The 27,072-nt window shown below is 44.6% G+C and overlaps 2 protein-coding genes and 1 non-coding gene across 7 annotated transcripts in view; 2 read left to right on the forward strand and 1 right to left on the reverse strand.

Moving 5' to 3' along the window:
* KNL1 (kinetochore scaffold 1) overlaps nucleotides 1-11,813 on the reverse strand; it is a 79,943-nt gene extending 68,130 nt beyond the window's left edge. For 2 of the 5 annotated variants that reach the window (XM_074394089.1, XM_074394087.1), the window contains exon 1: nucleotides 11,339-11,592. The gene's annotated coding sequence lies outside the window, so the exon portion shown is untranslated. Of the gene's footprint in view, nucleotides 1-4,295; nucleotides 5,939-11,338; nucleotides 11,593-11,617 lie in introns of those variants that run through there. The other 3 variants (XM_074394088.1, XM_039462879.2, XM_074394090.1) reach the window with 3 other exon arrangements.
* On the forward strand, nucleotides 2,142-2,698 carry LOC101048886 (small ribosomal subunit protein eS24). Its single transcript, XM_003935711.4, has one exon. It carries the CDS (start codon nucleotides 2,182-2,184, stop codon nucleotides 2,572-2,574), a length of 393 nt encoding a protein of 130 aa, XP_003935760.1. The 5' UTR covers nucleotides 2,142-2,181; the 3' UTR covers nucleotides 2,575-2,698.
* A 3-nt stretch (nucleotides 11,814-11,816) lies between the features above and the next one.
* Nucleotides 11,817-11,898, forward strand: TRNAS-GCU (transfer RNA serine (anticodon GCU)). The gene has a single exon. It is a non-coding gene; the product is annotated as a tRNA-Ser (tRNA).
* Nucleotides 11,899-27,072: the final 15,174 nt, after the last annotated feature.

The following is a 27,072-nucleotide window of genomic DNA, read 5'->3' on the forward strand; positions in this document are numbered from 1 at the left end:
TTTTGTGGAAGACTATTTTTCCACAGACCATGAGGGTGTGGTGGGGGATGGTTTCGGGATGAAACTGTTCCACCTCAGGTCATCAGGCATTATACTCTTATAAGGAGCCCACAAACTACATCTCTTTCACGCACAGTTTAAGACAGGGTTTGTGCTCCTGTGAGAATCTAATGCAACCGCTATCCAACAGAGGCCGGAGCTCTGGCGCTAATGCTTGCCTGCTGCTGACCTACTGCTGGGCCACCCAGTCAGTGGACTTATACTGTTCTGAAGCCCAGGGAGCTGGGGACATCTGAATTAGATATCTAAATACAGTGCATTTGCATCATATGTATATTTATCCGAGGAAAAGTCAACTTTAAGTACTCAGCAAAAAAAAAAAAGAAAAAAAATATTATTATTATTATTATTATTTTGAGAGAGTCTCCTCTGTTACCCAGGCTGTAGTGCAATGGCACGATCTTGGCTCACTGCAACCTCCACCTCCTGGGTTCAAGCAATTCTCCTGCCTCAGCCTCCCAAGTAGCAGGGATTACAGATGCACACCACCATGCCTAGCTAGTTTTTGTATTTTCAGTAGAGAAGAGGTTTCACCTTGTTGTCCAGGCTGGTTTGGAACTCCTAACCTCAGGTGATCCAGCCACCTTAGCCTCCCAAAGTGCTAAGATTACAGGGGTGAGCCACTGTACCCAGCCAAAAAATTTCAGACATGAAAATAACATCTTTTTTTTTTTTTTTTAATTTTTTTTACGGGGTTTCACCATGTTGGTCTTGAACTCCCAACCTCAGGTGATCCACCTGCCTTGGCCGCCAAAGTGCTTGGATTACAGGTGTGAGCCACCACAACTGGCCAAAAATAACATCCTATTAGTTCAGCCAATAATGCTTTAAATTTCACTCAGTGAGTATTTGCCCTGGAAAGAATATGAACTAAGAGGCATAATGTAAAGTTTCCTCAACTGGGCTCAGTTCCTGCCTCCCTATAACTATATTTGATTTTCACTTTATGTATTAACTTTAGAACCTCATCCTTGGGTAAGAAAAAAATGCAACTGCAGATTTCAAAAAAGAATAACTAGGCCGGGCGTGGTGGCTCAAGCCTGTAATCCCAGCACTTTGGGAGGCCGAGACGGGTGGATCACAAGGTCAAGAGATCGAGACCATTCTGGTCAACATGGTGAAACCCCGTCTCTACTAAAAATACAAAAAATTAGCTGGGCATGGTGGCGCGTGCCTGTAATCCCAGCTACTCAGGAGGCTGAGGCAGGAGAATTGCCTGAACCCAGGAGGCGGAGGTTGCGGTGAGCCGAGATTGCGCCATTGCACTCCAGCCTGGGTAACAAGAGCGAAACTCCGTCTCAAAAAAAAAAAAAAAAAAAAAAAAAAAGAATAACTAGACATTTTGATTCAACCGTATTAGCATTCTGCCACAACACTAAATTAATACAATACACATAAACAGGATCAATGTTCTTGGTTTTAGCAATAAGTAAACAGGTAACTGGAAGATATTTTAGGTGCTTCGGTCATACGTAACAAAAGCCAAATTAGGGAACAGTACTTCACAGTGAATCTGAAATTACAACTGAAACAGAAGCCTGCTTATTTTTTATTATCTCTGAATTCAATCAGCTACTAAGATAAGTAAGATGATGTTCTAGGATCTAATCTCTGATCCTCTCCTCTTGTTCTTGATCATTTTCTCAGTATGCTTTTCCACTCTTCTGGTTTTACTTACCTCTTGTTCACAAATAACAGTTTTAATTTTAGCTTTCATCTGCCAGTATAAGGAGCTGATTACATAAGACTGGCTAAATTGCTGTTTTTAAATTAGCAATTCCGGCTGGGTGTGGTGGCTTACGCCAGCAATCCCAGTACTTTAGGAGGTCAAGGCAGGCAGATCACGAGGTCAAAAGATGGAGACCATCCAGGCCAACATGGTGAAATCTTATCTGTACTAAAAAATATATAAAAATTAGCTGGGCGTGATGGCATGTGCCTGTAGTCCCAGCTACTTGGGAGACTTGAGGCAAGAGAATCACTTGAACCTGGGAAGGGGAGGCTGCAGTGAGCCGAGATCATGCCACTGCACTCTAGCCTGGCAAGAGAGTTGAGACTTCATTTCAAAAAAAAAATAAATAAATCTTTCCCTCCTCGGCTTCGTAAGGATAGGCCACCATCATGAACGACACAGTAACTATCCGCACTAGAAAGTTCATGACCAACCGACTGCTTCAGAGGAAACAAATGGTCATTGATGTCCTTCACCCCGGGAAGGCAACAGTGCCTAAGACAGAAATTCGGGAAAAACTAGCCAAAATGTACAAGACCACACCGGATGTCATCTTTGTATTTGGATTCAGAACTCATTTTGGTGGTGGCAAGACAACTGGCTTTGGCATGATTTATGATTCCCTGGATTATGCAAAGAAAAATGAACCCAAACATAGACTTGCAAGACATGGCCTGTATGAGAAGAAAAAGACCTCAAGAAAGCAACGAAAGGAACGCAAGAACAGAATGAAGAAAGTCAGGGGGACTGCAAAGGCCAATGTTGGTGCTGGCAAAAAGTGAGCTGGAGATTGGATCACAGCCGAAGGAGTAAAGATGCTGCAATGATGTTATCTATGGCCGTTGTGGATTTTTCACGAGAAGCTTAATAAACTAAAAACTTGGAAAAAAAAAAAATAAATAAATAAATAAATAAATAAATAAATAAAATAAGCAGCTCCTTGCACGGTCCTTTCCTCCCTCCCCCAAAGCAACCACTTTTACTTTTAGCTAATTATTTTTGCATTTACCTTGTTAACATAGGTAACTTATTCGTATTGCTAGTTTTCAATTTTTATAGTTTTACTTAATAATTTAATATAATTTATTTATTTTTGAGACAGGGTTTCACTCTGTTGCTGAGGCTGGAGTGCAGGGGCACCATCTCAGCTCACTGTAACCTCTGCCTCTCTGGCTCAAACGATTCTTGTGCCTCAGCCCCCCTAGTAGCTGGGACCATAGTCATGTGCCAGTATGCCTGGGTAATTTCTGTAGAGATGGGGTTTCGCTGATGCCCAGGCTGGTCTCGAACTCCTGGACTCAAGGGATCCACCTGCCTCTGCCTCCCAAAGTGCTGGTGCTGGGATTATAAGCATGAGCCACTAAGCCAGCTATTTTTCTACTTTTAGCTATTAAAATGTTTGTCTTCCCACCATGGGAGATAAAAATTTAACTCCCTTTCCTGCAACCACCTCAGAGACACACATACACACACACACCAAGGAAAGATTACATGCCATTCTTAAAAATATAAAAATCCCAAATAAATATCAGCAAAAAGAATCCAGCAATTTGTAAAAAGGGATAACATATCACAGTCAAGTGGTTTTATTTCAGAAATGCAAAATTGGTTGGGCAGATTATGGGGCAGTGTGCCTGCAGTGCCAGTTACTTGGGAGGCTGAGGCAGGAGGATCTCTGGAACCCAGGAGTTCCAGGCTGTGTGCACTATGATGGCAACTGTGAACAGCTACTGTCCTCCAACCTTGGCAACATAGTGAAACCCTATCTCTTTAAAAAAAGAAAAAAGGCTGGGCGTGGTGGCTTAAACCTGTAATCCCAGGACTTTGAAAGGCTGAGGTGCGCGGATCACCTCAGGTCAGGAGTTCCAGACCAACCTGTCCAACATGGAGAAACGCCATCTCTACTAGAAATACAAAATTAGCCAGGCATGGTGGCTCATGCTTGTAATCCCAGCTACTAGGGAGGGTGAAGAAGGAAAATCGCTTGAACCTGGGAGGTAGAGGTTGTGGTGAGCCGAGACTCAGGCTGGGCAACAAGAGCGAAACTGTCTCAAAAAAAAAAAAAAAAAAGGAATGCACAATTGGTTTAATATCAGAAAATCAACCTTGCAATTTACCACACTAACAGATTAAAAGATAAAAATGAGGCAAGGCGCGGTGGCTCACACCTGTAATCCCAGCACTTTGGGAGGCTGAGGCAGGCGATTGCCTGAGGTTGGGAGTTCAAGACCAGCCTGATCAACGTGGAGAAACACCATCTCTACTAAAAATACAAAATTAGCAGTGCGTGCTGGTGCATGCCTGTAATCCCAGCTACTCCGGAGGCTGAGGTAGGAGAATCACTTGAATCCGGGAGGCAAAGGTTGCAGTGAGCCAAGACTGCACCATTGCACTCCAACCTGGGAACAAGAGCAAAACACCGTCCCCCCTAAAAAAAGATAAAAATGATGTGATCATCTCAACAGATGAAGAAAAAAGTTTAGGGCCGGGCGTGGTGGCTTACATCTGTAATCCTTGCACTTTGGGCAGCCGACGCAGGCTTATCACTTGAGCTCAGGAGTTCAGGAGGGGCCTGGACGACATGGCAAAACCCCATCTCTGCAAAAAGTACAAAAATTAGCCAGACATGGTGGCTCCCATATGTAGTCCCAGCTACCCCGGAGGCTGAGGTGGGAGGATCGCTTGAATCTGGAAGGCAGAGGTTGCAGCCAGCAGAGATCACACCACTGCACTCCAGCCTGGGCAGCAGAAAGAGACTCTGGGGGAGGGTGGAGGGGATGCTTAATGAACATTTTAACATCCTTTCCTGTTTTTAAAAAAGTACTCTTTTTTTAAAGCTATAGTTGGTTTTTTTTTTGTTTTTTTTTGAGACGGAGTCTCACTCTTGCTGTCCAGGCTGGAGTACAGTGGCGTGATCTCGGCTCACTGCAATCCTTGCCTCCCAAGTTAAAGCAATTCTCCTATCTCAGCCTCTCAAGTGCTGAGATTACAGGCACCCACTGCTATGCCCAGCGAATTTTTGCATTTCAGTAGAGATGGAGTTTCACCACGTTGGTCAGGCTGGTCTCAAACTTCTGACCTCAGGTGATCTGCCTGCTTCACCCTTTCAAAGTGCTGGGATTATAGGCGTCAGCCACTGCACCCGACAAAAAAAACATTTTTTTTAATGGGCCAGGCATAGTGGCTCATGCCTATAATCCCAACACTGTGGGAAGTCAAGGAGGGAGGACTGCTTGACTCCAGGAGTTTGAGAGTGGCCAGATAGTGAGACCTTGTCTCTACTAAAAATAAAAATAATTAACCAGGCGTGGTAGCACACATCTGTAGTTCCAGCTACTGGGGAGGGTGAGGCAGGAGAATAGCTTAGGCCTGGGAGGTAGATGCTGTAGTGAGCCATGATCATGCCACGCTATTCCAGTCTGGGCCACAGAGCTATATACCTTGTCTTGAAAACGAATTTTAAAAAATACTTTAAAAAATATAGTAAACTACAAATAGAAGATTAACAGTAGCTATTCAAAAAACTAATAGCAAAGATCAACTTAATAGCTAAACTTTGAAAACTTTCCCTCTAAAACCCAAAAAATATGACACCCATTTACGTCTATTCAATTTCTCATCTAATTTTATTTCCAATATATGCTCCCAATATCCCCAATCCACTCATTTCATTTTTTCTTTTCTTTTTTCTGTTGGGGGTCGGGGAGACAGGGTCTTGCTCTGTTGTCCAGGCTGAAGTGCAGTAGTGTGACCTCAGCTTACTGCAGGTTCAAACTACTGGGCTCAAGTAATCTTCTTGCCCCCGCCTCCTGAGAAGCTGGGGTTATAGGAATCTGCCACCATGCCTGTCTAAAATTTTATTTATTTACTTATTTATTTATTTTTTGAAGAGTTGGAGTCTACTAGGTTGCCCAGGCTTGTGAGGAACTTCTGGGCTCAAGTGATCCACCCAGCTCTGCCTCCCAAAATGCTGGGATTACAAGTATAAGGCAGGAGGCCCCGCCTCGATAAACATTTGCTGAATGAGCAATTAAGAAACAATTATTTGACCACCAACTTTCGTACTTTTTCTCCTTTGAAAATATTTTCAAATTCAACGTACATGTTCAAAATTCACAGATGAAAAAACAACAACAACGAAAAAGAAGAAAGAAAAAAAACAACAAAATTCACAGATAAAAATATTAACTACTATAAACTCAAGATCACCTAAAGATCTTTGCTGTTTAAAATAGTCATTAGGGCCGGGGGCGGTGGCTCAAGCCTGTAATCCCAGCACTTTGGGAGGCCGAGGCAGGTGGATCACGAAGTCGAGAGATCGAGACCATCCTGGTCAACATGGTGAAACCCCGTCTCTACTAAAAATACAAAAAACTAGCTGGGCGTGGTGGCGCGTGCCTGTAATCCCAGCTACTCAGGAGGCTGAGGCAGGAGAATTGCCTGAACCCAGGAGGTGGAGGTTGCGGTGAGCCGAGATCGTGCCATTGCACTCCAGCCTGGGTAACAAGAACCAAACTCCGTCTCGAAAAAAAAATAATAAAATAAAATAGTCATTAAAAGCATAATTCCTGTCCAATCTGTAGACCTATCAGTTGGCACTTAATTAACTGATGAAATTCAAAGGTTACTGAAGTCCCTCTTTTTAAATATTCTATAACTGTTAAGTTCTATTTTTCTTTTCTTTTTTTTTTTTTTTTTTGAGACAAGGTCTTGCTCTGTCACTGAGGCTGGAGTACAGTGGCACAATTTTGGCTCACTATGGCCTCCGCCTCCCGGGTTCCAGCAATTCTCCTGCCTCAGCCTCCCAAGTAGCTGGGATTACAGAGGCACGCCACCACACCCAGCTAATTTTTTTTATTTTTTTTTTGAAACGGAGTTTCGCTCTTGTTACCCAGGCTGGAGTGTAATGGCGCGATCTCGGCTCACCGCAACCTCCGCCTCCCGGGTTCAGGCAATTCTCCTGCCTCAGCCTCCTGAGTAGCTGTGATTACAGGCATGCACCACGACGCCCAGCTAATTTTTTTTGTATTTTTAGTAAACACAGGGTTTCACCATGTTGACCAGGATGGTCTCGATCTCTTGACCTCGTGATCCACCCGCCTCAGCCTCCCAAAGTGCTGGGATTACAGGCTTGAGCCACTGCGCCCGGCTAATTTTTGTGTTTTTAGTAGAGACAGGGTTTCATAATTTTGGCCAGGCTGTTCTCGAACTCCTGATCTCAGGTGATCTGCCCACCTCAGCCTCCCAAAGTGCTGGGATTACAGGTGTGAACCACCACGCCCGGCCAAAGTTACACTTTCAACACAAATGGGAGACTCCAGACTCACAGATTAAGCTTCATTTATAAAACACCGTTATGGCCAGACTCTTAGTTATTGACACATTAAGTTACTGGTTCCAGGGACCAGGTGCAGTGGCTCACGCCTGCGATCTCAGCACTTTGGGAGGCTGAGGCCAGTGGATCCTTGAGGCCAGGAGTTCAAAATCAGCCTGGGCAACATGGTGAAATCTCTGTCTCTACTAAAAATACAAAAAGTTTAGCTGGGTGTAGTAGCAATCTCCTGTAATCCCAGCTACTCGCAGCTACTTGGGAGGCTGAGACAGAATACGTTGAACCCAGGAGGCGGAGGTTGCAGTGAGCTGACATGGCACCACTGCACTCCAGCCTGGACAACAGAGTGAGTGAGACTCCATCTCAAGAAAAAAAAAAGTTACTGGTTCCAAACTGCGTACCTGGCACCCAAGGGTGCTGCAGCATACTCACAGTGGTGTCCTGGGATATTTAAAAATTTTGAGGGCCGGGCACGGTGGCTCAAGCCTGTAATCCCAGCACTTTGGGAGGCCGAGGCGGGTGAATCACAAGGTCGAGAGATCAAGATCATCCTGGTCAACATGGTGAAACCCCGTCTCTACTAAAGATACAAAAAATTAGCTGGGCATGGCGGCACGTGCCTGTAATCCCAGCTACTCAGGAGGCTGAGGCAGGAGAATTGCTTGAACCCAGGAGGCGGAGGTTGCGGTGAGCCGAGATCGCGCCATTGCACTCCAGCCTGGGTAACAAGAGCGAAACTCCGTCTCAAAAAAAAAAAAAATTTTTGAGATGTGCAGCAATTCTGAACATCTGTCAGGTATTGTATAAACTACTACCTCAAAACAGTACCATGTGCATTACATTAGTTTTAATAACACCACTGTAAAGATAAATTGTTCACAGTTGCTATGATAAAAAACAAGTACTTTTATTAAAGTGGTACAGGAAATGAGGGTGGCAGTGTATAAACTGATTCCAAAGTTTGGGAAGTTGTGCAGTGTCCAACAGGCATACATATCCAAATGAGTAAGTGTGATTATTTAAGAATAAGATTTTCAGGCCGGGCGCAGTGGCTCAAGCCTGTAATCCCAGCACTTTGGGAGGCCGAGGCGGGTGGATCACAAGGTCGAGAGATCCAGACCATCCTGGTCAACATGGTGAAACCCCGTCTCTACTAAAAATACAAAAAATTAGCTGGGCGTGGTGGCGCGTGCCTGTAATCCCAGCTACTTAGGAGGCTGAGGCAGGAGAATTGCCTGAGCCCAGGAGGCGGAGGTTGCAGTGAGCCGAGATCCTGCCATTGCACTCCAGCCTGGGTAACAAGAGCGAAACTCCGTCTCAAAAAAAAAAAAAAATAATAATAATAATAATAACATTTTCAAAATCATCTTTTCCTTCAATTTACGTATTTTTTTAAATGGCTACTACTAAGTTCGTGACATAGGTACTTAATGTTTGGACCCAACAACCACCGAACTCAATAAATAGAACTGTTAGGTTTTTTTTTTTTTTATCTAAGGGTGCCATGCATCAAGAAAGTTTGAGAACCACTAATCTAAATAATCTGTAGATCTTCAAACAAGCAGAGAATATGTGACAAAGACCATGTAGGCTGCAAAGCCTGAAATATTTACTCTCTGGCTCTTTCCCGACTCCTGCACTTATAAAACCAGTATCTAGAGTTAGTATTTTCCAGGACTATAGAAGGATAAGAGTGAAATGATAGACTATAGAAGTGTGCTAATACAGTAGTTATTTACATTTAAATTAATTAAAATAAAATAAAATAAAATAGGCCGGGCGTTGTAGCTCATGCTTGTAATCCCAGCACTTTGGGAGGCAGAGTCACCTGAGGTCGGGAGTTCGAGACCAGCCTCACCAACATGGTGAAACCCTGTCTCTATTAAAAAATAATAATAAGCCGGGCGCGGTGGCTCAAGCCTGTAATCCCAGCACTTTGGGAGGCTGAGGCGGGTGGATCACGAGGTCGAGAGATCGAGACCATCCTGGTCAACATGGTGAAACCCCGTCTCTACTAAAGATACAAAAAATTAGCTGGGCATGGTGGCACGTGCCTGTAACCCCAGCTACTAAGGAGGCTGAGGCAGGAGAATTGCCTGAGCCCAGGAGGCGGAGGTTGTGGTGAGCCGAGATCGCGCCATTGCACTCCAGCCTGGGTAACAAGAGCGAAACTCCGTCTCAAAAAAAAATAAAAATAAAAAAAATAATAGCCGGGCGCGGTGGCTCAAGCCTGTAATCCCAGCACTTTGGGAGGCCGACGTGGGTGGATCACGAGGTCAAGAGATCGAGACCATCCTAGTCAACATGGTGAAACCCCGTCTCTACTAAAAATACAAAAAATTAGCTGGGCATGGTGGTGTGTGCCTGTAATCCCAGCTACTCAGGAGGCTGAGGCAGGAGAATTGCTTGAACCCAGGAGGCGGAGGTTGCGGTGAGCCAAATCGTGCCATTGCACTCCAGCCTGGGTAACAAGAGCGAAACTCCGTCTCAAAAAAAAAAAAAAATAATAATAATAATAATAATAGTAGCCGGGCGCGGTGGCTCAAGCCTGTAATCCCAGCACTTTGGGAGGCCGAGGCGGGTGGATCACAAGGTCAAGGGATCGAGACCATCCTGGTCAACATGGTGAAACCCCGTCTCTACTAAAAATACAAAAAATTAGCTGGGTATGGTGGCGTGTACCTGTAATCCCAGCTACTCAGGAGGCTGAGGCAGGAGAATTGCCTGAACCCAGGAGGCGGAGGTTGCGGTGAGCCGAGATCGCGCCATTGCACTCCAGCCTGGGTAACAAGAGCGAAAACTCCGTCTCAAAAAAAATAAAAAAAAAAAAAAAATAATAATAATAATAATAAAATTTAAAATTCAGTTCTCCAGTCACAAAAATCACATTTCAGGTGCTCCATAGTCCCATGTGGCTAATGGATACCATGCTGAAGTGCAGATATAACATTACCATTTTCACAGGAAGTCCTACTGGACAGCACTGCTTTACCGTCAATATCTACAGTTAGTATTTTTTACAGTCTATTGTTTAACATCGAACACATCCATAATTCTACCATTCCAAACATTTTAATTTACATGTATTTATCATCTTGTAAACATTTCCAGCCATTCAAAGTGAGAATTATACTGCATTGAACCCAACCGTTAATTACCAAAATTTTATCATATATTAACTCCTATCTCTGTAAATCATCTCTCCAAGATCCACCTCAAATACGGTCTTCTCCAAGAATCTACCTCCAAAAGCATCAAATAAGCATTCCCTTTTCTGTGCTCCCACACCACTTTACAATGTCCTATAATCTTTTAAGTTCTGTCTTATTATAGTTATTTGTGTATAGTAGTTATTTTCCTTTCTGGACTGTAAACCTCTCTAGGTTTGGGACCCTGTATCATTTGTCCCCAGTCCTATCACCAGATAACGAACCCAATAAATATCTACGGAATTCAACCTAAGTGAAAACTTCAATCTTAATATCCACACTGGAAAAAAAGAGTCTCCTTTGGTCTTCATCCACATCCTTCATCTATTAATGCTTATTAAACCTATCTGTAAAATTCCAATTGGCAAGATTTTTCTCCCCTCAAACTTGAGTAAACACCAAGAATAGGGGCTCAAATCCTGAGGAATAATGAACAGAGGAGGATTTTTAAAGACAAATGTGCGGCGTACTTTTACTTTATTTGTTAATACTATTATATCTGCAGGAAATGAGAAATCTGTTATGTGCCGCCGGCACTCTGAGCAGACACCTTAAACCACAAAAGGCTGAGAATTTTTAAATCACTCATTGGTGTCATTTCATTTAGAGCCAAGAAAAGCTTAAGTGAGAAATACACACAGCCGAGAGGTCCCTAGGGAAGAGCGGCAGGGGTGCAGGAAGAGCTCGCGAGCCCTAACAGAAGACAGCAAGCAGGGCGGAGCGGAAGGGGAGCCCAGAGAGCGACGGACACGCAACGCGAGCCGGGTGGCCGGAGGGGCCCAGGTGCGGGCGGAGAAGCGCTAGGGAAGAGGGAGGCGGCGCGACGTGCAGGCCGAAGACAGGCCCAGGGCCCGGCCGGGGACAGAGGGGTCTACTAGCCCGGGGCTCACAGAGGCCGCCAGGCTGAGGGAGCGTCCCCCACCTCCCACCGCCGGAACTTCGGGGGGTCCAGACAAAACCCGAAGCCTTCCCTGGAGCCCAGAACTGAAGGGTCACTCTCCTTACCTGCCGCGGCTCACACGCCCGACAAATATTGCGCCGACTTGTCTGGGCTCTACACGCTTCTGAGAGCGGAAAGTCACCGCCGCCTCTCGCCGTCACCCCACAACGCCCAGCTTGCCTCAGAGAAGTATTCAAATCTAACCGCCTAGGTGTTGCGCACGCGCAAAGCAGCTCTACGCTTCGGCTCCGCCCCTTAGGCGCCAGACGAACCCCATTTCTAAGACTGCTTAAATCAAACTAGTTTCCCAGCCTCCGTGCCAATTTCATTTGCTTCAGGTTTACCTCATTTTCGACCGAATTTCCTTTGCCCCTCCCCAGTGCAGGCCTTCCTCACAGTCATGGGAGCCGCCATCTTCTTTCGATTGCTTGCTATAGAAGTTTTTGAACCTCGGCTTCCGTACAAAATGGTGGCTTCCATAACATTGCGTCACATCCCCTTGATATTACTCCCTATAGCAATCGGGAAACAGTAGGCTTCGGAGACGAGGTGGCCGAGTGGTTAAGGCGATGGACTGCTAATCCATTGTGCTCTGCACGCGTGGGTTCGAATCCCATCCTCGTCGATGTGTTAACGCCCTCTTTTTCCGCTTATAGTCAATGTAAATTTGCTCAGTGGAAAAAGTTGAATATTCCACTCATTATTTATTACCCAATTAATCTGGCATCATCAATCTCAAGTCTGGAATGCTTGAAATACAGTGTTTTAAACAGTCTGACATCACAGATAAGAAAAAAGGAGGGAAAGAGACATTCGGGGAATCAGAAAATGTACTGGATTTAATTCCTTTTTATATGAAGTTAACAACAGTACATAGAATTCCACAATGATTACCATCCCATATGTTTCAGTGCTGCTCTGTTCCAACTTTAACCTAGCTCCTCACTGAGGAGTTTCAATTATTGTGGACTGTTACTCTGGGGTGTTTAATACCTGTCCTGATTACGAAATACCAGTTTTCACTTCAAAAGCTACCGCCAGACACTTTACCCAGTATTTTTAATCTACAGGCACCGCGTGTTTTTGTTGTTGTTGTTTGTTTTTTGTTTTTTGTTTTTTTGTTTTCAGACGGAGTTTCGCTCTTGTTACCCAGGCTGGAGTGCAATGGCGCGATCTCGGCTCACCGCAACCTCCGCCTCCTGGGTTCAGGCAATTCTCCTGCCTCAGCCTCCTGAGTAGCTGAGGTACGTGCCACCAAGTCCAGCTAATTTTTTGTATTTTTAGTAGAGACGGGGTTTCACTATGTTGACCAGGATGGTCTCGATCTCTTGACCTCGTGATCCACCCACCTCGGCCTCTCAAAGTGCTGGGAGCACCGCATGTTTTATGTGAACTACATCACCATAACCCATGATCATGAAAGATATATTTATCACTCCGTTTTACAGATGAGGAGACTAAAACATTAGTTTGCCCAAGGTTATACAACTTCTAAATTGCAGAAAGGACAGTGTAATCCAAATCAATTGGACACTGACTGAATCACCCACCTATACTGCGCTGTAGATTAATAATCATTATCAGGCTGAGCACCATGGCTCACGCCTGTAATCCCACCACTTTGGGAGGCTGAAGCAGGTGGATCATGAAGTCAAGAGATCAAGACCATCTTGGCCAACATGATGAAACCCCTTCTCTACTAAAAAATACAAAAATTAGCTGGGCGTGGTGGCGTGCGCCTGTAGTCCCAGCTACTAGGGAGGCCAAGGCAGGAGAATTGCTTGAACCCAGGAGGCAGAGATTGCAGTGAGCCGAGATTGCGCCACTGTACTCCAGCCTGGCGCCTGGTGACAGAGCAATACTCTGCCTCAAAAAATAAATAAATAAAATAAAATAAAATAAAATAAAATAAAATAAAATAAAAATCAGTACTTATCAATCTCTTGCAGTAATGGTTTATAGATTCTCTCCTCCACGAGGCTGTCTGCATTACATCATGCTCCACAACCCAGCACCTGACAGGTGCTTCAGCAAGGTTTGGCCACTGAGTGTGGAAGGCAGTGGCCCCTTCTCTGCTGCCTCCAGTGGCTCCTTCCTGTTATAGATCCAAATCCGTTGGGAATGTTGATACCTCCCTGGGCTCAGGACATTGAGATACCCATCCTTAGCCTTGCTCACCTTGCTACTAGGAAGGGTTTTGGCCAGTTCCACACATTTCCAAGGGATCCATGGATAGAATTCAGTGGGTTATTTGGTTCAGAAAAAAAGATTTCATCCTTATTTCCATACTCTCTAATTGAAAGCATATTCTTCAAAAATGGTAAGCAACTAACTATTATAGTAATATTAGCCTTATCCATTATTTTGTCACCAATAGAAATAACAGATTTCTTTTTTCAGATGGAGCCTGCTTTGTTACCCAGGCTAGAGTACAGTGGCGTGATCTCAGCTAACTACAACCTCCGATTCCCGGGTTCAGGCAATTCTCCTGCCTCAGCCTCCCGAATTGCTGGGATTACAGGCATGTGCCACCATGCCCAGCTAATTTTCATATTTTTAGTAGAGATGGTGTTTCTCGATGTTGATCAGGCTGGTCTCGAACTCCTGACCTCAGATGGTTTGCCCACCTCGGCCTCCCAGAGAGCTGAGATTACGCACAGGAGCCACTGTGCCTGGCGAGAGATACCCTACTAAAATTCCCTGGAGACACAGATCTTACCTTTCCTTGAACTAGGACTTTTTCTCTTTTCTGAACGGTAGATACTGTCTCTGCTCCTCTCCCTGCAACATAACCCTGACCCACCCCTCTTCTTTACCATCAGATCACTGCCTGGCTGGCTCCTGCTCCTCCTTCAGATCTCAGCTTAGAGATCACCCCCATCAACAAGCCCTGCAGCCTGCAGCTCCCTCTTGCATTTCCCTCAATTAGCCCCTCTGCTCTTTCTTGCTTCTGCACCTTTGTAACCTTCCTAGATGCTTCTGTAGCCTGCTAGGCTTTTCCCAGCACTTGCTAGGGAAGTACTGGGAACGCATTTGTAAATACGTTTTTATTTATGTTGCCCATTAGTACCGCAACTTCTTTTTTTTTTTTTTTTTTTTTTTTTTAGATGGAGTTTTGCTCTTGTTACCCAGTCTGGAGTGCAATGGCGCGATCTCCGCTCACCGCAACCTCCGCCTCCTGGGTTCAGGCAATTCTCCTGCCTCAGCCTCCTGAGTAGCTGGGATTACAGGCACGCGCCACCATGCCCAGCTAATTTATTTATTTATTTATTTATTTATTTATTTATTTATTTATTTATTTATTTTTGAGACGGAGTTTCGCTCTTGTTACCCAGGCTGGAGTGCAATGGCGCGATCTCGGCTCACCGCAACCTCCACCTTCTCGGTTCAGGCAATTCTCCTGCCTCAGCCTCCTGAGTAGCTGGGATTACAGGCATGCGCCACCACGCCCAGCTAGTGTTTTTTGTATTTTTAGTAGAGACGGGGTTTCACCATGTTGACCAGGATGGTCTCGATCTCTCGACCTCGTGATCCACCCGCCTCGGCCTCCCAAAGTGCTGGGATTACAGGCTTGAGCCACCGCGCCCTGCCGTTTTTTTAGTTCTTTTTATTTTACTTTATTTTAAAGATGGGATTTCACCATGTTGGTCAGGCTGGTCTTGAACTCCCGACCTCAGGTGATCCACCCGCCTTGGCCTCCGGCCCAGGCCCACGCCGCAACTTCTTTAGAGACTCCACGACCGCTCTGCAGGAATTGGGTATGAAACAAAACAAAACGAAAAAAAGACTCCACAACCGCATCATTTCCTGAGGTTTGCCAGCTTCTTGGTGTGATGACTATAGGTCTATCAATGTCTGTGCAAAGTATTGGTGGATTTTTTTTTTTTTTTTGGTCAGAGTTGTTCTGTCACCCAGGCTGGAGTGCAATGGCGTGATCCCGGATCACTGCAACCTCCGCCTCCTGGGTTCAAATGATTCTCCTGCCTCAGCCTCCCAAGTAGCTGGGACTACAGGCGCACACCACCATGCTGGGCTCATTTTTTGTATTATTAGCAGAGATGGGGTTTCGCCATACTAGCCAGGATGGTCTTGATCTCCTGACCTTGTGATCCACCTGCCTTGTCCTCCCAAAGTGCTGGAATTACAGGCATGAGCCACTGCGCCCAGCCAGATTTTTTTTTTTTTTTTAAATGAGGCAGTATCTTGTTCTGTCTCCCAGGCTGGAGTGCAGTGACACTATCTCCAATCATTGCAATCTCCAACTCCCAGGTTCAAGCAGTTGTCCTGCTTCAGCCTCCTGAGTAGCTGAGATTTCAGGTGCGTTGCCACCATGCCCGTTAATTTTTCTATTTTTAGGAAAGACGTGGTTTCACCATGTTGGTCAAGCTGGATAGGATGACATGCTGCATGGGCTGGGAAGATTACTTTTTAAAAGGAAAATCTTCAGCTGTAGAAGTTGTGAAAATGAAATGTACTGACAGAATCTAGAAGGGAAAAAAAAAAAGAGAAAGAATTGTGAGTTGAAAACTCACTTTTTTAGGCTGAGTACAGTAACTCACACCTGTAATTCCAGCACTCTGGAAGGCTGATGTGGGATGATTGCTTCAATCCCGGAGTTCAAGACCAGCCCAAGCAACAGAGGGAGAACCCGTCTCTACTTAAAAAAAAAAAAAAAAAAAAAAAAGCCGGGCGCGGTGGCTCAAGCCTGTAATCCCAGCACTTTGGGAGGCCGAGGCGGGTGGATCACGAGGTCAAGAGATCGAGACCATCCTGGTCAACATGGTGAAACCCCGTCTCTACTAAAAATACAAAAAATTAGCTGGGCGTGGTGGCGCGTGCCTGTAATCCCAGCTACTCAGGAGGCTGAGGCAGGAGAATTGCCTGAACCCCAGGAGGTGGAGGTTGTGGTGAGCCGAGATTCGCGCCATTGCACTCCAGCCTGGGTACAAGAGCAAAACTCCGTCGCAAAAAAAAAAAAAAAAAAAAAAAAAACAGAACGAAAAGAAAAAGAAAGAGAAAAGAGCCGGGTGTGGTGGCTAGCACCCATAGTCCTAGGGAGACTGAGGTGGTAGGATAGCTTCAGCCCCGGAGGTCTAAGCTGCGGTGAGCTGTGATTGCTTCACTGCACTCCAGCCTGGGCAACAGAGTGAGATCCCGTGTCAATAAATAAATAAATAAAATAAAAATCAAAGAAAGAAATATTTGAATTAGAAACGGAAGAGAAACTTATAAGAAGCTGACAGTAAAAGAGTTAGAGGCGCCATCTACTGGAGCAGCTGCAACTGCAAAACTTGGACAAGATGTTCTAATCTACAGGGATGGATGGATGTTCTAATCTAAGGAGATCTCCATTAACTCCCCAAATTCTTCAACAAACCACAGCTCAAAGAAACCATTCTCTTGTAACACCAAGGTTCTTCCTTGCAAGTACTATCCTGAACTATTGCAGACACCTCAACCTCTGGAAGACCACAAGAAAGGACTGTTGCATAGTTAAATATGTTACCAAGATATTGCAGCTCTTTTACTACTTAGTGTCAGGAATGGGACTTCATTATCTAGGGCCAGCATTAAGAGGACCAATTCTATATTTTGAAAATGAGGTTCTCTGGAAATCAATGGCTAATGTTGATTATGAAATAATGAAATAATAAACAGTGTTCATTATTTATTATGAAATAATAAATTGGTCCAAAGCCCAGACAGGTTGTTATGTGTCAACAGCCCTTATACAACACAGCTCTGAAGGAATAATTGAAATCAATGCTTTGTTTTTGTTTGGTTTGGCTTTCTTTCTTTCTTTCTTTCTTTTTTTTTTTTTTTTTGACATGTCTAAAATTTCTTTCTTTTTTTTTTTTTGAGATGGAGTTTTGCTCTTGTTACCCAGGCTGGAGTGCAATGGCGCGATCTTGGCTCACCGCAACCTCCGCCTCCTGGGTTCAGGCAATTCTCCTGCCTCAGCCTCCTGAGTAGCTGGGATTACAGGCACGCGCCACCATGCCCAGCCAATTTTCTTTTCTTTTCTTTTCTTTTTTTTTTTTTTTTGTATTTTTAGTAGAGACGGGGTTTCACCATGTTGACCAGGACGGTCTCGATCTCTTGACCTTGTGATCCACCCGCCTCGGCCTCCCAAAGTGCTGGGATTACAGGCTTGAGCCACCGCGCCCGGCCCTTAAAATTTATTTCTTAACTCTTGCAATAAAAACCCAGATCTCAGGCTCCAAGGGTTGCAAAGACTGTTTTTGTTTGTTTGTTTGTTTTTTAAGATAGGGTTTCACCGTGATGGCCAGGCTGGTCTTGAACTGCTAACCTGAGGTGATCCACCCACCTCAGCCTCCCGGAGTGCTAGGATTACAGGCATGAGCCACTGCGCCCAGTGCAAAGACTGGTTTTGACAGGCAGTCAATGACAGAAGTGAAGTCAATTTGTTCCTCACTATTAGGTTCTCTAACTGGAGAACCATCTCTGGGAAGACAGTAATGACAGGGTCTGGAGAGGTTCCATAGTGAATCCAGGCATTCTTCTCTGAGTCTGCAACACCAACCGAAAACATTTTCTTTGCTAAAATCATTCCCTGAGCTGCATGCCATCATGTGAAAACACTACAACAGCTTCTAAGAATGTGTATTGAGCAGAAAACTAGCACTTTCATATTGTAGAGCAGTAGAGCAAAACAGAAATCCAGTTTTAGTAACATTGTTTAGGAAAGCCAAGACAAATGAGCAGATGCCAAAGACTTGGGGAAACAGGGAATAACACTGTAACACTTGATAGTATATCTCATGCTGAGGTAGTGATGGATAGTTAGCCAGTTGTTTAAAATAGGCCAATAAAAAAAATCATGTCATCTCAACCGTCAACTTTCTTTTTCTTTTTTCTTTCTTTCTTTCTTTCTTTTTTCTTTCTTTTTTTTTTTTCCAAAGACAAGGTTTCACCATGTTGGTCAGGCTGGTCTTGAACTCCCAACCTCAGGTGATCCACCTGCCTTGGCCTCCAAAGTGTTTGGATTACAGGCGTGAGCCATCGCGCCCGGCCTCTTTTTTCTTTCTTTTTTTTAGATGGAGTTTGACTCTTGTTACCCAGGCTGGAGTGCAATGGTGCCATCTCAGCTCACCGCAACCTCCACCTCGTGGGTTCAAGTGATTCTCCTGCCTCAGCCTTCCGAGTAGCTGGGACTACAGGCATGCACCACCATGCCCTGCTAATTTTTGTACTTTTAGTAGAGACAGGGTTTCACCATGTTGACCAGGATGGTCTCGATCTCTTGACCTCAGGTGATCCACCTGCTTTGGCCTTCCAAAGTGCTGGAATTACAGGTATGAATCACCATACCCAGCCTAGAATTCGGATTTTTAAATTATTGAATAACACAGAAACCTGACATCTGAAAAAATGTGTTTTGTTTTGTTTTGTTTTAGCTTAAAAAAAAACAACAGGCCAGGCATGGTGGCTCATACCTGTAATCCTAGCACTTTGGGAGGCCAAGGAGTGCAGATCACGAGGCTGGTTAGGAGTTTGAGACCAGCCTGGCCAAAGTGGCAAAACCCCGTCTCTACTAGAAATACAAAAATTAGCCAGGTGTGGTGGCATTGAGAAGGGAGACCCCTTTACCTCCTTCAATTTCACCTCTTCCCCCACCTTCCAGATGGGAAAGAGAGTGATGAAGAAAAAAAAAAATGAAATAAAATACCAAAGAGCTGGGAAAATAACTCCCTCTTTAGTTCCCAGCTTCTCTGCTATCTGTTAACCTTGAAAGAGCTGCAACTGAATGCTATCTCTGCCAGCTGGAGCCTGGCACTGGTTCATACCCCCATGTCTCCACAGACCAGGCTCCCTCCTGCTCCCCCCTGGTGACACCTCTGCCAATAAACAGCTTGTTGCTTTTGTCTTTTTTTTTTTTTTTTTTTTTTTTTTTTTTTTTTTTGAGACAGAACCCAGGCTGGAGTGTAATGGCGTGATCTCGGCTCAACGCAACCTCTGCCTCCTGGATTCAGGCAATTCTCCTGCCTCAGCCTCCTGAGTAGCTGAGATTACAGGCACGAGCCACCATGCCCAGCTAATTTTTTGTATTTTTAGTAGAGACAGGTTTCACCATGTTGACCAGGATGGTCTCGATCTCTCGACCTCGTGATCCACCCGCCTCGGCCTCCCAAAGTCCTGGGATTATAGGAGTGAGCCACCGCGCCCGGCCTTACTTTTGTCTTGTCTCTGTAAGCCCCCCTCCCTTGCTGGTCCTCGCTGGCACTGCAAATAAATTATCAAATCAATGAAGCCAAAAGACTGTAAGGTCAGACATCCAGCAAATGGACAATAACATAGTTCCACCTCAATTTCCCCTTTAGCATTGTAAGCCTATAAAAGGAAAAGAAGTTGTAGGTTGGGAAGCTCAGTAAATAAGGCTGAAGCACCCTGCAGCTCCCGGCCAAATAAAAAGCCACTTCCTTCCTCAGTTCGATGTTCAAAAGGTTTGTTCCCTGCTGCTCCTGCTACAGCATGCACCTGTAATTTCAACTACTTGGAGGCTGAGGCAGGAGAATTACTTGAACCCAGGAGGCAGAGGTTGCAGTGAACCGAGACTGTGCCATTGCACTCCAGTCTGGGTGACAAGAGCAAGATTCCATCTCAAAACAAAACAAAACAAAACAGCAAAAAAACTAGAATTGTTCCTTAATGTCGGTTTCTGGGTATTCACAGAAAAGATCACTTCCAATCAACTCTCCTTTCAATGACTGTCAGTAGTTATTTTTTATATAACCTAGGAGTATCAGAGGTGGCCTTTCTTTCAGCCCGAGATGCAAGGCTTTAAAATTCTTTTTTGTAGGCCGGGCGCGGTGGCTCAAGCCTGTAATCCCAGCACTTTGGGAGGCCGAGGCGGGTGGATCACGAGGTCAAGAGATCGAGACCATCCTGGTCAACATGGTGAAACCCCGTCTCTACTAAAATACAAAAAAAATTAGCTGGGCATGGTGGCACATGCCTGTAATCCCAGCTACTAGGAGGCTGAGGCAGGAGAATTGCCTGAACCCAGGAGGCGGAGGTTGCGGTGAGCCGAGATCGTGCCATTGCACTCCAGCCTGGGTAACAAGAGCGAAACTCCGTCTCAAAAAAAAAAAAAAAAAAAAAAAAAAAAAAAAAAAAAATTCTTTTTTGAGGCCAGGTGCTGTGGCATATGCCTATAATCCCAACATGTTGAGAGGCAAAGGCAGAAGGATTGCTCGAGACCAGCCTGGGTAATGCAGTGAGACCCTGTCTCTACAAAAAATAAAATTAAAATTAAAAAAATTAGCTGGACGGCAGGGCATGGTGGCTCATGTCTGTAATCCCAGCACTTTGGGAGACTGAGGCAGTCGGATCACTTGAGGTCAGGAGTTCAAGACCATTTTGGCCAACATAGAGAAAACCAGTCTCTACTAAAAATACAAAAATTAGTTGGGGGTGGTGGCATGTGCCTGTAATCCCAGGTACTCGGGAGGCTGAGGCAGAATTGCTTGAACTCAGGAGATGGAGGTTGCAGTGAGCCAAGATCATGCCATTGCTCTCCAGTCTAGGAGACAGAGTGAGACTCTGTTTCAAAAAAAAAAAAAATGTTAGCCAGGCATGGGTGTGCACACCTGTGGTCCCAACTAATCAGAAGGCTGAGGCAGGAGGATCATTTGAGCCCAGGAATTCCAGGCTGCAGTGAGCTGTGATCATGCCACTGCACTCCAGCCTGAGTGACAGAACGAGCCTCTGTCTCAAAAAAACAAAAACATAAAAAAACAAAAAATTTTGCTTAAACAACAAAAATTATTGTATCCCAGTTCTGGAGGCTAGAAGTCTGACACCAAGGAATCAACAGGGTTGTTTCCTTAGGAGGGTGAGGGAGAATCTATTTCATATCTCTCTCCTGGATTCTGTAGTTTATTGGCAGTCTCTGGTGTATCTTGGCTTATAAAATTACTAATCGTTGCAATTTTGCATCAGTTGTGATTCTGGAAGATTTGGCATTTAGATGAGATATAAAGCTTTTCTTTTAAAGTTTCTAACATATCTTCCCTGAGTTCTTCTTTTTTTTTTTTTTTTAAGACGGGGTTTCACCATGTTGGTCAGGCTGGTCTTGAACTCCCAGACCTAGGTGATCCGCCCGCCTTGGCCTCCAAAGTGTTTGGATTACAGGCGTGAGCCACCACACCCGGCCTCAGTTTCTAACATATCTTAACTTCAAAATTTGGAATGTTGGAAAGAAAAAATAACCAGAATAATTGCATCACTTATTATTTACTTGAATTACTGAAACAGTTTCAATAATCTTGTGTCTAGATGCCTTGGTAATGAAGTGTTAGAAAATGCAAGTTCTGGCCAGGCATGGTGGCTCATGGCTGTAATCCCAGCACTTTGGGAGGCTGAGGCAGGCGAATCACGAGGTCAGGAGTTCAAGACTTGCCCGACCAACATGGAGAAACCCTGTCTCTTCTAAAAATACAAAATATAGCCGGGCATGGTGCCATGCGCCTGTAGTCCCAACTACTCAGGAGGCTTAGGCAGAAGAAATGCTTGAACCTGGGAGGCGGAGATTGCAGTGAGCCAAGATTGCACCAATGCACTCCAGCCTGGGCAACAGAGCAAGACTCTGTCTCAAAAAAAAGAGTTCTGTAGTGAGGGACTGAAAGAGGAGAGTCATTATTTCAGAGATAACCAAAGGTTAAAAAAAGAGGTGAGATATTTTAATGTTTGTTGTTTAAAAGTTTTATCTTGAACAAAAATGAAAGAAAAAAAGAAAAAAAGTTTTATCTTGAAAGTATTAAACAATGATACAAGACATACATGTATAATGTAATATGTATGTATGGTTTAAAAATAACAAGTCCAGATGCACAGACTCATACCTGTAATCCCAACATTTTGGGAGGTCAAGGTCGGAGAGGATCGCTTGAGGCCAGCAGTTCAAGACCAGCCTGGGTAACACAGTAAGATCTTGTCTCTACAAAAAAAATAAAAATTAGCCAGGTGTGGTGGTATGCACCTATATTCTCAGCTACTCAAGAGGCTCAGATGGGTGAATCGTGGGAGCCCAAGAGTTCCAGATCACCCTGGGAAACATAGCAAAAACCCTGTCTCTACCAAAAATACAAAAATTAGCTGAGCTTGGTGGTATGTGCCTGTGGTCCCAGCTACTCAGAAGGCTGAAGTGGGAGGATCACTTGAACCTGAGAGGCCAAGACTACAGTGAGCTGTGATCATGCCACTGCACTCTAGCCTGGGTGACAGAGCAAGGCTTATCTCCAAAATAATAATAATAATAATAAAAGAAAAGAAATAAAGAAAAAGCAACCCAACTTGAGAAATAGAACATTACCAGTCCCTTTGTTTCTTTTTTTCTTTTCTTTTCTTTCTTTTCTTTTTTTTTGAGACAGAGTTTCCCTCTTGTTGCCCAGGCTGGAGTGCAATGGCACGATCTCGGCTCACCGCAACCTCTGCCTTCTGGGTTCAGGCAATTCTCCTGCCTCAGTCTCCTGAGTAGCTGGGATTACAGGCATGTGCCACCATGCCCAGCAAATTTTTTGTATTTTTAGTAGAGACAGGGTTTCACCACGTTGACCAGGATGGTCTCGATCTCTTGACCTCGTGATCCACCTGCCTCAGCCTCCCAAAGTGCTGGGATTACAGGCATCAGCCACCACGCCTGGCTTGTTTCTTTTTTTAAAAAAATATTTTTAATTATTTTATTTGCTGGGAACATTGGCTCATGCTTGTAATCCCTGCACTTTGGGAGGCCGAGGTGGGCGGATCATGAGGTCAGGAGTTCGAGACCAGACTGTCCTGATCAATATGGCAAAAGCCAGTCTCTACTAAAATACAAAAATTAGCTGGGTGAGGTGGCTTGTGTCCGTAATCCCAGTTACTCGGGAGGCTGAGGCAGGAGAATCGCTTGAACCCAGTAGGTGGAGATTGAAGTGAGTGAGATGCTGCCATTGGCAACAGAGCAAGACTGTGTCTCAAAAAAATATATTATTACTATTATTTTTCCTAACCTCTTGGCAGTTGCCAGATTACTAGCACCTCTTTTTTTTTTAGATAGAGACTCGCTGTTGCCAGGCTGCAGTGCACTGGCATGATCTTTGCTCAATGCAACCTCCGCCTCCCAGGTTCAAGCTATTCTCCTGCCTCAGTCTCCCAAGTAGCTGAGATTACAGGAATGTACCTTCACACCTGGCTAATTTTTACATTTTTAGGAGAGATGGGGTTTCAGGCAATCTCTTGACTTCGTGATCCACCCGCCTCAGCCTCCCAAAGTGCTGGGATTACAGGTGTGAGCCATCATGCCCAGCCAACTAGCACCTTTGATGATTCCTGTGTGTCCCTTCCTGAAGGCATCCTCCCACCAAAAAGATAACTACTTTTCTGAATTTCATATTAATCATCTTCTTGTTTTTCTTACCAAATATTCAAATTTGTAGTCCTAAAATATGTTTTGTCTGTTTTTGAATTTTATATAATGTATTCATTTTAAATAATATATTCTTCTGTGACTTCTTTCACTCAACACAGTTTTATCCACATAATTACTTCATTTTCACTGCTGTTTAGTTTACAATTGTCTGAACATACAAATAGGTATTCATTCTTTTATTGATGGATATTTTTGTTATCTCCAGGTTTTTTGCTACCAGAATACTGCCGTGAGTGTTTTTATACGTCTCTTGGGACACATGTAGAAATGTTTCTGTGGGTAGATAGCTAGAAGTAGTCATTGGTTATGGCATGTTCGCCTTTGGTAGGCAATTCTTTCTTTTTTTTTTTTTTTTTTTTTAACATGGGGTTTCACCATGATGGCCAGGCTGGTCTTGAACTCCTGACCTCCGGTGATCCACCCACCTCGGCCTCCCAAAGTGCTAGGATTACAGGAGTGAGCCACCGCGCCCAGCCTAGTAGGCAATTCTTAACTGTTTGACCTGGTTAATGGTTGACTATAACATTGCAGTTTTGAAAACGAGGACAAGCTTCAAATGAAAAGAAGAGAGAGACAGAGGACTTGGAGGGAAAGAAAACAATAATCATAATCATACACAATATTGTTCACCATGTACAGGACAGTGTCCTATGAAGAATGAGTGACTTTGCTGATACGTCGTCAGGACCGCAGTAAACTTATCCACCTAAAAGCTGGTCACATTCCATGGCTGCTCTGCTTCTATCTTTGGTTTTCAATAATCCTATGTTCTAGAATATGTGAGTCTTGAGGATCAATAATCCAAAGCTCAAAACGGCTTTGAAATGAGTCCGTTTTCTCTACCATCTTTGGAGGCAAGATTGACTGGAGCAAGTCTAGGTCATCCATGAAAAGATACAGACATTCAGGGAAACCCCTAGTTCCAACCCCTGGCTGGAACCAATGCTAACTTTGATAATGCAGCTGTTGGACCAGCTGCATTTTCAGTTGCTACATTCAGCTGCCTCAGCCTCTCACATGACTGGAGAGAATGAAAATTGTTATACTCTTTTTGGAGGGCAGTTTCCTATTACCTATTTATATTTAAAGCCATTGACCCAATAATTACCCTAAAAAAACTGTCCTATAGAAACTACACTACAAGTATGGAAGGGTATAGGCATGTTTACTATGGTCTGAGAATAGTGAAAAACTGCAAACACCTATAATTCCACCAACAGGATTATACTACAATGGAACACACTGCAGCTATGGAAAAAAAAAATCAACTTGCAGAATAATTTGTAAGCCATGATCTCATTTTTGTTAAAGGAAATAAATGTAGATTTGTGTATCTTAGGAAAACACACAGAAGAACTCTGAATTTTTATCATTATTGTTCCCACCTCCTTCTGTTACTGGTTTTGACTGCAAGTTGTCCCGGTTCTTGGCATTTTTAAGAAATAATTGAACAAAACTTACAGCAAAGCAAGGAAAGAATGAAGCAGCGAAAGAAACTAAATAAAGGCAGGTATTTCTTTTTCTTTTTTTTTTTTTTGAGATGGAGTTTCGCTCTTGTTACCCAGACTGGGGTGCAATGGCACGATCTCGGCTCACTGCAACCTCCGCCTCCTGGGTTCAGGCAATTCTCCTGTCTCAGCCTCCTGAGTAGCTGGGATTACAGGCACACGCCACCATGCCCAGCTAATTTTTTGTATTTTTCGTAGAGACGGGGTTTCACCATGTTGACCAGGATGGTCTCGATCTCTTGACCTCGTGATCCACCCGCCTAGGCCTCCCAAAGTGCTGGGATTACAGGCTTGAGCCACCGTGCCTGGCCCCTAAAAATTTTTTTTTGATGGGAGTCTTGCTCTGTCACCCAGGCTGCAGTGCAATGGCGTGCTCTCCGCTCATTGCAACTTCCACCTCCTGGGTTCAAGTGATTCTCCTGCCTCAGCCTCCCAAGTAACTGGGATTACAGGTGCGTGCCACCACACCTGGCTAATTTTTTTTTTTTTTTTTTTTTAGACGGAGTTTCGCTCTTGTTACCCAGGCTGGAGTGCAATGGCGCGATCTCGGCTCACCGCAACCTCCGCCTCCTGGGTTCAGGCAATTCTCCTGTCTCAGCCTCCTGAGTAGCTCGGATTACAGGCACGTGCCACCATGCCCAGCTACTTTTTTTTTTTTTTTGTATTTTTAGTAGAGACGGGGTTTCACCATGTTGACCAGGATGGTCTTGATCTCTTGACCTCGTGATCCACCCGCCTCAGCCTCCCAAAGTGCTGGGATTACAGGCTTGAGCCACCGCGCCCGGCTTAATTTTTGTATTTTTAAAGTAGAGATGGGTTTTCACCACGTTGGTCAGGCTGATCTCAAGCCCCTGACCTCATGATCTGCCCGCCTTGGCATCCCAAAGTGTTGGGATTACAGGTGTGAGCCATGGCACCCAGCTAATTTTATTTATTTTTAATCAAATAGCCATATGTGGCCAGCGTTGGACCATGAAGCTTTAAAAATCTGCTGAAGGCTGGGCGTGGTGGCTCATGCCTATAATCCCAGAATTTTGGGAGGCTGAGGCAGGCGGATCACCTGAGGTCAGGAGTTCGAGATCTGCCTGGCCAACATGGTGAAACCCTCTCTGAACTAAAAATACAAAAATCAGCTGGGTATGGTGGTGCACACCTGTAGTTCTAGCTACTCAGGAGGCTGAGGCAGGAGAATTGCTTGAGCCTGGGAGGCGGAGGTTGCAGTGAGCAGAGATCATACCAGTGCACTCCAGTCTGGCAACAGAGTGAGAGTTTTGTCTCAAAAAAAAAAAAAAAAAAAACTGTTGTAATATTAATATATAGACTCTTCTCAGAGAAGTATACACATGGCCAGGCACGGTGGCTTACGCCTGTAATTCCAACACTTTGGGAGGCGAAGGTGGGCAGATCATGAGGTCAGGAGGTCAAGACATCCTGGCGCAACATGGTGAAACCGTCTCTGCTAAAAAAAAAAAAGATATAGCTGGGCATGGTGGCTCATGCCTGTAATCCCAGCATTTTGGGAGGCCGAATATAGTGGATCACGAGGTCAGGAGTTCAAGACCAGCCTGGCCAAGATAGTGAAACCCCATCTGTATTAAAAGATATATATACAAAAGTTAGCTGGGCATGGTAGCGCATGCTGGTAATCTCAGCTACTCGGGAGGCTGAGGCAGGAGAATCACCTGAACCCAGGAGACAGAGGTTGCAGTGAGCTGAGACTGTGTCACTGCACTCCAGCCGGGTGACAGATTGAGACTCTGTCTCCAAAAAAAAAAGAAAGAAAGAAAAGTACACACATATACAAAATTTTACATAAAATTTCAGGAGATCCAGGGATCCTCTCAAGTCCATCCATGTGTCT

This window comes from Saimiri boliviensis, chromosome 2, assembly GCF_048565385.1.
Source record: "Saimiri boliviensis isolate mSaiBol1 chromosome 2, mSaiBol1.pri, whole genome shotgun sequence".
In the NCBI taxonomy this organism is placed as follows: Eukaryota; Metazoa; Chordata; class Mammalia; order Primates; family Cebidae; genus Saimiri; species Saimiri boliviensis.

What these genes read in the sequence shown, in the direction of transcription:
- LOC101048886 (XM_003935711.4), top strand. Translation starts at nt 2,182, where the DNA reads ATGAACGACACAGTAACTATCCGCACTAGAAAGTTCATGACCAACCGA.